Raw genomic sequence first — 13085 nt, 5'->3', positions numbered from 1 at the left:
TGCATGCAGGGCTTATAACCTAGATGATGGGTTGATAGGTGCAGCAAATCACCAAGGCACATGTATACCTTTGCAACAAAGCTGCACGTTCTCCACATGTATCCCAGAACTTAAAGTAAAATTTAAAAAAATAAATAAATAGTGAATCTATAAATCACTAGTTTACATGACATACCTCAAGGAGTATCTTGGAATAAGTATCAGACACTGAAGAACAGTAGTATTTCAGCAACATTATTTCTATATCAAATGAGGTCAAGTAAGTACATAAGGGATAGTTAGATACCATATCATTATTTCACCTGACATTTAAGATGATAGGGAGTATAATTTAAGAAATAAGTAAAAATTGAGTCACCTATTTTTGACACTTATCTATTTAGTGAAATCTAACCCTAATCTTTCTTTAGTTTAATTCCTAATAATGATTTTTTTTTTTTTTTTTTTTTTTTTTTTTGAGACAGGTTCACTCTTGTTGCCCAGGCTGGAGTGCAATAGTGCAATCTCGGCTCACTGCAACATCTGCCTCCTGGGTTCAAGTGACTCTCCTGCCTCAGCTTGAGTAGCTGGGATTATAAGCATGAGCCACCACATGCAGCTAATTTTGTATTTTTAGTAGAGATGGGGTTTCTCCATGTTGGCCAGGCTGGTCTTGAACTCTCAACCTCAGGTGATCCACCCGCCTCGGCTTCCCAAGGTGCTGGCATTACAGGCGTCAGCCATCACGCCAGGCCAATAATGGAAATTTTTAACTGAATTTAATTACAAGACAAGCCTTGTCTGACTTTGTAGCATGAGTTCGAGGATCACATTTCCAAATATATTTTTTCACCGAAAACTAGTATAGTAGAAAAAATATGGATTATATATGCCATAGCTCTAAGTTGACATGCTCGCTCTTTTACTAACTCTATGAACCTGAGCAAGACACTTAATATTCCTATGCCTCAGTCTCTCCAAATAAAAAATGGACTAATAATTAATAGATTATACCTTAATTATAATAAATAATGCTCTACTTCCGAATGTTGTTGTAAAGATAAAAATGGATTATATATATAAAATACCTGGGGCACTATGAGTGTTGAATAAATATTTGCTTTTATAAACAACTGATGCTGATTTTTTTAAAAAGTGCTTGCTAAATTAATCATTTTTATTTATCATGGAAACATTCCAAACTGGTCAGTAGTTGAAGGGAGATTTAATCACGAATCAAAGGGCTCAGAGTTAGGAGGAAACTCCAAATTCCAAATCAAATCCCCTACCTGCCTTTGGCATTAAAGGGAAGCAGTACCTGGGGTCTGAGGTGGTTAATTATTTGGCCAAGGATTTCCAAGTAGTTAGTGGAAAAACAAGGAGTACTAGAAGGCTTCTAAATTACTGATGCAGTGATTCTTTTCTTCAAAATACATTTTAATTAGTATCAGAGAATAAGAGGATACAATTTGTTTAATTGTCCCTTGATAAAAGAAATTTTACAATATTTATCATTAATATATTTTTATTTATCAGCAAAATGGCAGCTCACATATTTTGGAAAAATAGCTATGGAAAGTAGTTTGAGATAAGAATATTTTTAATTTGGGAGTGAGAGGTGTCTCTGATTGTGTATGTCTGTCAGACTGTTTTCCTACCTTGATTACAGGTTTTTCCAGCATATCCAGGATGACACTTGCACTTGTTTGGCCCGATACATTCACCATGTTTGCATCGTGGTTGGCACACAGCTGTGAAAAGAAGATGGCATGCATTATTTCTAGGTCAACGAAACACCAATCATATAGCACTGATGTCGTGTACTAGAGTTTAATAATAAAAGAAAAAAAACTAGAACTTACAACAAAGTAGACAAAGTATACAAAATCAGTTTCCTATAACCACTCTGTAAGCTACACACACACACGTGTTATGTATGTGTATGTGTGTGTATCAGTTGGGGATGAAAACAATTTTAAATTCAAGGAAAATACTCAAATAGTCAAATAAAAGAAAAACTAGGTAAAACTATGCATAACTGATATTTATTCATAGTTACAACTTTACAATGTCCTGCACCCACAATTTCAAACTCATTCTCTCAAATATACTTCAAATAGCAGTTCTTAGTCCAAAAGTACCAAGTATGTATGAAATACAGATAAATTTCTAACTGAACATAAAATATTTATTGTACTAGAAATGGTATTCCTAAGTATGAAATGATTCAAAATGAAAAAAAACCAAAACAACATTGTTTTGGAACTTCAATTCAAGGATATTTCTGTATCTTGATCTTTCTTAACCCTAAGATTCATTACACCTGCTTTCCAATCTATAATGGCCTTTCTATGCCCTAACATAGCAAATAGGATGTTCTCAGTTTGACATTCACTCTTTTCCATCAACTGAGTTCCACTTTCTCAAGACTTCAAAATGCTGTAAATCATCACTCAAATATTTTCACTGTTTAATTGGAATTTATTCTGTTTATTCTCTATCAATGATTCTCAACTGGGGGGCACTTTTTACCCCTGTGGAAATTTGGAAATGTCTGGAGACATTTTTGGTTGTCACACTAGGGAGAGGATACTACTGGTATCTAGTGGATAGGCACCAAGGATGCTACTAAACATCCTAAAATGTTCAGACAACCCACCACAACAAATTATCCAGCCCAAAATGTCATCGTGCCAGACTCGGAAACCTTGTTCTGTCCCAAATATGTGCACGTCCCTATGCCAGACACTGTAATAGATAAAAAATAATTGTACAGCATGGTACTGGTCTCAAGGAGTCTACAATCGAGATAAAAATACAAAACCACGTTTCTTATTCAAAACAATATTTATTTATCAGCAATATGAAATCTGTGAAGAAATCATTACACAAGCAAATCCATATACATTCGTGCAGAAAGCCTCATAGAGGAGGCTTATGTTGAATCTCGAAGCATGAGTAGACAGAGAAGGGAGCAGACTACCTAAGGAGAAGAATATTTCATAGCCAAGTAAGCCGCTGTTTAGTTAGGAGACACACAGGGGACTCATTAAGCTAAAGAGATGGGTAAATGGTGGAGGAAGAGCGAGAAACAGTCTGGTGAGTGGTATCAGATGATTATGTTCCCTACATTTCAGAATGAGAAACATGCACTTTAGCTCTAGGAAATGGGAAGTTTCCATACATTTATCATCATAACTGCCTGATAAAAATCAAAGCTCTGGGAATCTTATCAAAGCTCTGGTGATGGTATGTAGGATGGACTGGAAAGAGTTTAGAGGCAGTGAGAACAGTTGCAAGGCCAGTGAAATAGTTTAGGTCTGACGTGAAGAAGGTATGATTTGTGTTGGTGACAGGAAGAAATGAGCTTCAATAATCACTGAGTGAAGAGCAGACAGTCCTTGAAGACCAAGGGGAATGGACTCAACAATGACCCCGAATTTTGAAGCTCCTGACACCTGCTCCTACCCATTTTAACCCATGCTGTTCTCCATTCTGGGATATGCTCTATGCTCCCAGTTTCCTCTCTGATAATTATCAAACATTGTTTCCTTTAAGACTCTAATACTCCTGCAAAACTGATGTGCATGTTATTTTTTTTTCTACCTTTCCTCCCCCAACTGTCACTAACCCTTCCCTCACCTTCCATTCCACAGGGCCTCTTTGCTAATTTTACTTTCAGGCCTTCCTTGACTGTTTGTCATCCCAACTGGACCCTGTACCACCACAAATCCTTAGACAGTGCTGTGTAGGAGGTATTTAATGTAATAGACTGCAGAAAGAAACACAAGCAGAGTGTAAATGATAGGGAAATGCCCTTGGAAAATTCTTAAAATCTGATTTTAAACATGGCATTAAATTCAAAGGGAAACAATTGTGTTCATATCCATGAAATGAAACCAACTGTCCAGGAGGGCCTTCTAATATTACTCTTTAGCCAACTGTACACTAGGTGGATGGTTTATATGCAGTTTAAAATAAGTCCCAGAAGTAAGCCACTCTACATAATTTCTAGGCCCTATCACCAAGAAATACTAGCTTAAAAAAATTCTTTTTAATCTAAAAAGATGAACTTCCATAAATCTTAACATTTATATATACATGCAACCTGAATAACCATGTATCACTGAGGCACACAGAATGCCATATTGAAAAAAATGTAAACGTCTCAAAGTCATTAAGTGCAAGTCCAGGAAATAGCTGCTTAAAATAATTGGAATTTGGAAAACTCTCTCAAAGCATGAAAAAGCAGTTTTAAAAATACCACTTAAAAACATAAAAAATTTATTTAGGACACTATATAAAACAATTAAACTTGAAGCCCCCAGGCTGTAGCCTTTGGACCCCCTGACCGTCTTGATAACCATCAATTTATAGTACTTTCAGGTGCTTTATAAGACTAAAGTTTTTATTGTTTCCTCTCCCTTTTTTGTTATTTGTTCTCAAGCAGAGTGCCCTAATCTTGGGCACATCAAATGCACACATTCCAACAGGCCAAGACTGTTAATGTTTCTTCCATGTTTAGGGAGTCCTATTTCAAAACAAACTGTTGTTTGCACTTCCATCTGATAGGCTCTTCAGTGAAGTAACCAAGAACCCTTAGATTAGTCAATGGCTATTAAATGCGGTAGGATACTCATAAAGTTGATACAATCAATTCTTTCTTCTTAGAAAAAGAAAACCCTTTGGAAACTGTTGCACAAAAAGATATTCTCCTATATAGCACAAAGTTATCTTGCTGGCATTAGTTCTGGAATGGAATTCAATAAATATGTATCAAACATTTGTTATATATACAATGTATTATAGTAGGCAAGTGTGGCAGGGGATTAGAGAGTCACAGAGGGTATGAAAATTTAGCTGTGGAACTAAAATATATTGGCTAAACCACAACAAGGGCTGTGATAGAAAGGTGAAAGAACCAAGGAGGGTGTGTAATAACTACAACTGCAGGTCAGTATGTTAGAGGCAGTGTGTTAGAGGTAAGAGCAGTGGAATAGGAGACAAAAGACTTTATGAATATAAGGAAAGTGGAGGGGGGGGCAGTAAAGGGGACTGCTTCTTAGTGAGTGCAAAGTGTTCTTGTGGGGCTACAGTGTAAAGTGCTTAAAACAGCAAATGAGATCAAAAGAAAGGCTGAGACAGATCATAAAAGGCCAGCTGGATTCTTACCAATATCTCTTTCCCTTCTGCTTTAATATAGAATGGCTTTTAAAATTTTTATTTTTTTGAGTGGGGGATGAGTTAGTAATGGAAAACTATGTTCCCTATTCTCCTTAGCAGATATGGGCAGCCAAATGACTAAATTCTGGCTAAATGGGATGAAAACAGAAGTGATGGGGTGGGACTTTGGAATGCTGTGTAAAAAGGGGGCCGAAGAGCATGGCTTGTTCTGTGTTCTCGCCTAGAACGTGCGTGTCATGACTCAACCACAGTGGCCTCTTTGTGACCATGAGGCGATCTTAAGAATGGAAAGAGGGTAGAGCAAGAAGTCATAATATTAACCCTAAATCACCATCCTAGCAATTTAGGGCACTGTTCTTTATGTCACATTACTTGTAGCTAAATACAATTCCTGACTTTCCTTGATCACTAGGCTGTGGAATCTGGACTTAGTCTGTGTTTATTATCAAGCCAGGAAAGGTTTCCTTTTGATACAAATTTAGGATAGAAGTGTTATGAGTAGATCCTGGTACAGAAATAAAACTTGTCAAATTTATTTTATACCTACAATACCATATACTCAGGGGAATGTAAAAAAAAACTTTATTTCTACATCTAAATAACTAGATTAGAAAGTGCATAACCATTTCAAAACTAGAGAAAAATAATTCCCAACCTCTGTATAAACTGGCTCACCTTCCAATAACACACTCCACTGTAATGTGAGCTCTCAGAGGTCAGCAAAAACCAACCTTTTCAGCAAACTGCATTATTCTGTGAACAGTAGGTCATCCCTTCCTTATCAAAAAAATAAAAAAGGATAAATGATCCATTTTCAGTGGTCTTCAAAAATATTAAAAGTAGAGTATATTCTTGTTTGGATTAAACAACATGCCTGCTGGTGCTACTGGCTATCAGAAAAGGCAGCATTGTTTCTCTGACCTTCGTGTGGATCAGAACAAGAAGTTTGGGCCGTATTTGGTGGTCTGCTATCACTAGCATCCAAACAGTGTTTAGCAACTTAATAAAGCTTAAATAAAGTCCAGGTAAAAATCACAGATAATCAATGAATGATAGACATTTTCCCCCAAAATCAGTTGCCAGAATTAAGTCCAAATGGGCAATCACACTCAAAATTTGCTCTCTAGCATTCCTGTAGCATAATCTCCAAAGTGCCCTCAAAATAACCTCTAAATCATTGTTTTAACTAGAAAAAGAAACAAGTTTCAACTGGCAAAACAAACATAGCTCTTTAATGTCACATGTCCAAGCCTCTTCTGTTTGATTGCAATCTAAAATTTTAGTCTTAAAAATCCATCCTAGGAGTTTGTGACCAGCCTGGCCAACATGGTAAAACCCTATCTCTACAAAAAAACTAGCCGGGTGTGGTGGTGGGCGCCTGTAATCCCAGCTACTCGGGAGGCTAAGGCAGGAGAATCATTTGAACCTGGGAGGCGGAGGTTGCAGTGAGCTGAGACTGCGCCACTGCACTCCAGCTTGGGTGACAGAGTGAGACTTGGTCTCAAAAAAAAAAAAAAAAAAGAAAAAAAAAATCCATTTTAAGTGATGTAACTAGATCTCTGAGAGTTGGACAATAGTTTCTAACTCTAACATAAGCAGTGAATTATCAAATAAGTTATAAGAAAAGTAAACTCCCACATCAGTCCTATAATGTTTCTTATGTAAGGTAATCATGCTGGGAATAAGGTGCCAACATTTGAAAACTAAGGATATGTTGAGATGCCCAAGCAGATGGAGGCTCTGAAAAGTAACAAGGCAAAAGCCAATCCAATCTCAATGGTAGTTAGTAACTTGAGAAGAATTTTCTCAATAGAAATAAGATTATCTTTAGAATTCCAAGAATCATTTGTAATTTTTTCAATCTACTTCATGTTATTACGCAAACATGGTACCACTAAAAGCAGAACAAAAAACCTTGTCCTCCAGGTTATGTTCACAGAAAAAAAGGGGACAGAGAAACATGCAAGGGTAGGGCAGAAGAACAAATAGATATGAAACTGGAAGACTTCAAAAAGCTGTTATTACACCCAACAAGCTTCACAGAATTCAGATATGGACAAATTCATTTGAGGAGAACAAGAAAATACGACAGAGAATGACTTTTTCAAATGGTAATTGGCCTTGGAAAAGGGAAAGTCGCTGAAAGCAATATGAAACAACTCACTACTATATTAATAGGACCTGGGTGGAATGGAGGGACATTTTACAGTGGTCCTCTGAAAAGTGCCCTGAGCCATTGCATATCATGAGCAGAACAAAACATAGATGAAAGAATCCTACTGTCCAAGATCTCCAGGGGAAAACATCTTTCCAGCTTTCCTAACACCCTGTACTATAGTGTCAATTATCTGATGGTCAAATCTAAATTCCTGCTGCAGTAAAAACTGAATAATAATGCCTCTGATTGTTATCACTATAAGACACATTAAATGCCCTCATGAATACAGAACTCAAAACCATTTCATATGACTGACTGAATTTATCCTCATGATATCCATATAAGGTAGGAGAGAGGCAGACACTATCTTCATTTTACAAGTAAACAAGTAAAAATGCAAAAGATTAAGTGACTTGACCAATTTCAGGAAAAACGTCTTATCCCAGTTCCATGCTCAATCCACTACTTCTTCTGGTGGTCAGAAAAAGACCAGAAAGTCCAGCATTTTTGAGTGCATTTGGAAGTGAGGATAGTGAGATTATAACAAAATACTAAGCAGGAAAGGATGAGAGGGGTAGAGAATGTTAATAATGATTAAAAACATAAAAGTATTTAAGTAACATTTAAATAACTTAAATTCTTAAAAGGAGGGAAAAGTTGCAGTTAAGACCACAATCTATAACTTAAGAAAACTAAAGTAGCTCTGCCAGAATATTTGAAAAGAAAATAATTTCATTACCCTGTTGCTTGTTTTATGTAGATGCTGGATTCTGAACAATTGATGCAGCATATTATTGCTATCTCTGTTGAAGTACTGCTATAATTTTTGTTGTTGTTTGCTTTGGGCTTCACATTTTATTTAATATTATTGCAATTAAGAACTTAACCACAAACCATAGTCAAATACGAATGTCAATTACTCAATGGTAATTTAGAACATAAAGTTAAAATAAATAAAGTGTCCAGTCTTTATAATGTTGTCTCCCAAGAGCTGTCAATAACTCGTTTTATTTTTGTGTCTGGGAACATCCAATTCAGACACATTTATCAAGTATCTGTTTGATCTCTCGCTATTTAAATTTTAATTGCTGAAGTGTCCCCCACCAAAATAAGTGGCTGCATCTGTATATGTGCATCTCAAGTTAGCTTTTATTTGTCAAAATTAAGTACTATCCCTTTTCACTTAAAAAAAAATCCTCTGAGCACTATTGTTGTTTTCAGTTTACTTGAAATTTTTAACTTTCTCTTTCTGTTTTCATTGTGCTAGAGTGGAATTTAGATTAATGCCAAATAAGACTTTAAGAACACATTAAAAAGTGTTACTATTTATTTGGAAATGTGAAGTTTTTGGTTTTTTTTTGTTGTTTTTTTTTTTTTTTTTTTTTTTTTTTTTAGTAGAGTAACAGTAGCAATGCCCACAGCTAGCACCTGGATCTTTGTTTCTAAATATTTCATTCCCTAATTTGTTTTCTAAAGAAAATAAATAATAAAAGGAATGAGGGCTAGGGGAGGGAGGCTAGAATAAGTTTTCTGTTGTAAAAAGCAATTAAGTACTCAAAGAATGGTAGAGATATGAAAAGAATAGAAGCTGGCTTGGAGGAGTTCCACTGACTAGATTTGGGATTGTTTGAGCATCAAGAAGAATAATGGTAGTTATTGATAACAGTGGAATAAAAAAAGAATCTACGGTTACGAAGTGATTCTAAAAAGGAAGAAGACTGAGCTCCTCTTTAAAGAACAATGCCTACTAACATGTAGAAGGAATGGCGAAATTTGAAAAACAGAACTTTACAATCATCATTGAAATAATTAATTTGAGGAAAGATTATCCATAGATGTTAAAACTTTCACCAAGTGAAAGTCTGTTGGGGAACAGGGTATCAAAACAGTGTGAATGTATTACCCCACAGGTTACTTACTAATTACAAAGAAAAAAAGGTGCCTTTCAGTAGAGAAATCTGATGGATACCACTTCATCAAGTGATCAAACTTAATATCACCAATAGTAGGACAAACCAACATATGTGCACAAGGAATATCATAACAGATGATCATCTATATAATATTCTTACAAATAAATTTAGTTCTAATCTAATGATGCAGAAACAACAGACAAATTTAAACTGTGGTAGATTCTACCAAGCAACTGATATGGACTCTTCAAAAATATCATTGCCAAGAAGCAAACAAACAAACAAAAGTGGTAGAATTGTTTTAAAGCAATTAAATTAAAGAGGAATGTCAACTAAATGCAGTGTTTGATCCTTAACTGGATCTGGATCAAAAAGAAAAAATCCATAAAAACCATTATTGGGACAATTAGGGAAATCTAAATATGGATTGTTTATTACATAGCATTATTATATCAATACTAAATTTTTTAAGTGTGAAATGATATTGTGGTTTGTAAGTAAATGTCCTTGCTCTCTGGAGATGAATGCTGAAGTGTTTAGGCATTAAGTGTCATTAGGTCTGTAAGTTAGTTAAAAATGGTTGAGGAAGAAAGAGAGAAGGGTGGGGTGGGGAAGTAAGAGAGAGAAAAAAATGTGTAAAACGTTAACAATAAGGATATATGGGTATTTACTGTTCCTATTGCTTCAACGCTTCTGTGGATTTAAAATTTTTTTAATACAAAACATGGAAGAAATATATAAAAAGGAGTACAATAACATGAATACATGGACAACTATTATTTAACTTGTGAGAAGTTGTTAACTTTTCAAGGTAATTTAGAGAAAGGCTTACAAGCATAGATGCTGGAGTTAGACTGCTGGGATCCCAGCTCTACCACTCAGGAAATGTGCAACCTATACAGATTACCCAGCTTCTCTCTGCTGTCATTGCAATTTTTTATTTAAAAAACAGGAAACTCACAAGATTCATTAGAGAGCTTACTCACAGGTTTATTGGGAGGATTAAATGAGAAAACCCAAATAAAGTACTTAGAACAGTACCCATCTCATTAGTAAGAGCTCAATAAAATGCTAATTATGATGAGGATTATAAGTATGACAAGGAGGAAATGCCCCAGTGTCTGAGACACTATATTAAAAATTGGGGATATAAAAATGAATAGGAGAGCACGTTCTCATCCTCAAGCAGGTAAGTCCAGTAAGGAGAAACAGAAGTAAGCAGAGATGTCCTGATAACAGATGCATGTTAAGGACACAGAAGAGGCAGTGATTAATTACATAGGTTTAGGAAAGTCAAAAAGGTTTGGAAAAGATGTAGTGGTAGAAAAAGTTCTTTCAAAAAGGAAATGTAATAGATACCCGAAAGATAAATAAAAGATATCTTTCATAATGTAAGAATTCATAGAATATGATGAAATACATTACAGTATTTCTTTTAGTTGAAAATTATAATTTTTTAAAATATCTGATACTATAATTTTGAGCAGGTTTGCTAAAGAATCATCACACAAGGCCAGAAAATTTTAATGTAACCATCATCACCTTTTTTAGCAACCAAAATCTCTATGTTTAAAAGAGTCACTGATACATGGTTGAAGTATACACTAATTATTTTTAAAATTAAATCAATTTTGTTACTGGGCCTCGACTAATATGATGTCAGAGATTTGTCATTTTGACCTTCAGGTGTTTTTAGTTTGCTTATTTGTTTTCTAAAGAAAATGATAATTATTCCAAATTTATCTGATGAAGAACCTTAAACAGAAATTTGAAAACAACTTAAATGTTCATCAATAAGAGATTGGTCATGTAAGTGATGGCACAACAGTCTTTCTGTGTCCAACATTGTGGACTTCAATCCAGGCCTGAACTGTTGTTAGAGGGACCTCCCTAACCCATGATTTCGGCATGCCATTCTGCTCCTTATACTCATTCACTGGCTCCTCATCATGTTCATTTAGCTCATTATACTATTTCAAACACTCAGCATGGCATTCAGTACCACATTTCATGATGTGACCCTTGCCTATCCCATTGGCCTCATTTCCAATCACATTCACAAATATAGCAGTTAATTGCAGTTCTTAGAAATACACTCTCGAGTACCTCCACACTTTCACATGGAATGCCATTTCCCCTCTTGTCTGCTACACTAATATCTAGACAGGCTTCACCTGTCAGTTTGACCATTATATCACCCCCAAGATTTTCACGCCTCATGCTGAGTTCGTACCCTCTTCAGTGCTTTCATAAGCCTCTGTGCATACTTCTATCATAAATTATATGTATATACAAGTTTACTTTTAAATATATATATCTTATGCCATATTTTCAGAGTTGTTTTTCTTATCTAGCTCCCTCACTAGACTTTCAGCTCTTTAAATACACAGCACCTGCTCTGTAGTGTACAGTCTCCTGACAAAGACAGACATGACAGCTGTACAAGGTGTTAAAAGAATACAGAAGAAGGCATTTCTCTGCAGGGAGGCAGGAATAGGAAAGATACCAGGAAAAACTTTCAAGAGGAAATGTGAGCTGAATTTTAAAGCATAAGTAGAAATTCACCACGGGAACGGGTGAAGGGCCTTTGACTCAGACTGAGCAGCATAAGAAAAGCCAACAGGCATGAAGCAGCAGAAGTCTGGAAACGCAAGTGCTGTCCACTGCAACTGGGCCTACAACAAGAAACAGTCCTCCACAGATGAGGCAATGTCAGCCTGAAAAGGCTTCTACTCAAATAATCAAGATTCTACCCATAATTGTGAACAGCCAATGGACTGTAAGCAGTAGATGACACAATCAGATTACCTTTATGTGTTTTCAAGCACATAAATTGATTTCTTTTTAGAACCTTAAGCAAGAGTGAAGATCTACGATATGTAACAAGGTCATAAGGTAGGGAGACAAATATATTCATTTTCTCATTAAACTGTTTCCTGAAAACCACAATATGTTTATTAAGATTACATCTTGTCCATCTTTTTTAAATCCCTTTTATTAATAAATAGAAATGACTAGCTCTTACACCTTCAAAAGTGTACTGAACTGAACTGGACGAGGCATTGCAGAAGCTGCTATACTGGCATAAAGATGTATAAGACACCGTCCCCACCTTCATGAAACTAATAGTCTAGCAGAACAAATATAGATCCATAAATAACCACAATGTAGGGCAATGTGAGACATGCTTCATGCAAGTGTTATATGTAGAGGAAGTACAGAAGATTTCCTGCTGTGAAAATCAGGAAAGCAGACTGGAGAAAGTGGCATTTAGGCTAGGACTTGAGGCAGGGCTCATTTTTAATACATTGTATTAGGACAGAATATAAACTTAAAAAATAAATGTGCTTGGCTGGGTACAGTGGCCCAGGCCTGTAATCTCAGTACTTTGGAAGGCCAAGGTGGGTGGATTGCTTGAGCTCAGGAGTTCAAGACCAGCCTGGGCAATATGGCAAAACCCTGTCTCTACTGAAAAAACAAAACAAAACAAAACAAAAACAAAAATTATATGGGCGTGGTGGTGCATGCCTATAATCCCAGCCACTTGGGTGGCTGAGGCAGGAGAGTCCATTGAACCTGGCAGGCAGAGGCTGCAGTGAGCTGAGATCGCACCATTGCACTCCAGCCTAGGTGACAGAATGAGACTATGTCTCAAAAAAAAAAAAAGTACGAATTCACTACTAACAATGATTCACTTTTAGTCAAATATTTTCTTAGAGTTAGGAGTGGTGGTGATGTAAAACAAAAAAAAGCAACCAAAAGAGGGAAAAAAAGAAAGTATGTTTGTAGAGGATGACTTTTTTTCAGCCCTTGATATAAACAAATGTTGAATAATTAGTTGCTTACAACGG

The 13085-nt window shown here is 35.9% G+C and overlaps 1 protein-coding gene across 4 annotated transcripts in view; it reads right to left on the bottom strand.

Annotated features, from left to right (window-relative positions):
* NPNT (nephronectin) overlaps window positions 1-13085 on the bottom strand; it is a 79303-nt gene that overhangs the window by 43331 nt on the left and 22887 nt on the right. For all 4 annotated transcript variants that reach the window (XM_063663952.1, XM_054485902.2, XM_054485898.2 and 1 more), the window contains one exon: window positions 1638-1730. In XM_063663952.1, coding sequence (XP_063520022.1) covers window positions 1638-1730 — 93 coding nt within the window. The remainder of the gene's footprint in view (window positions 1-1637; window positions 1731-13085) is intronic.

This window comes from Pongo pygmaeus, chromosome 3, assembly GCF_028885625.2.
Source record: "Pongo pygmaeus isolate AG05252 chromosome 3, NHGRI_mPonPyg2-v2.0_pri, whole genome shotgun sequence".
In the NCBI taxonomy this organism is placed as follows: Eukaryota; Metazoa; Chordata; class Mammalia; order Primates; family Hominidae; genus Pongo; species Pongo pygmaeus.
The sequence above is the reverse complement of the archived record's forward strand: the minus strand, read 5'-3'. Positions and strand labels throughout refer to the sequence as shown.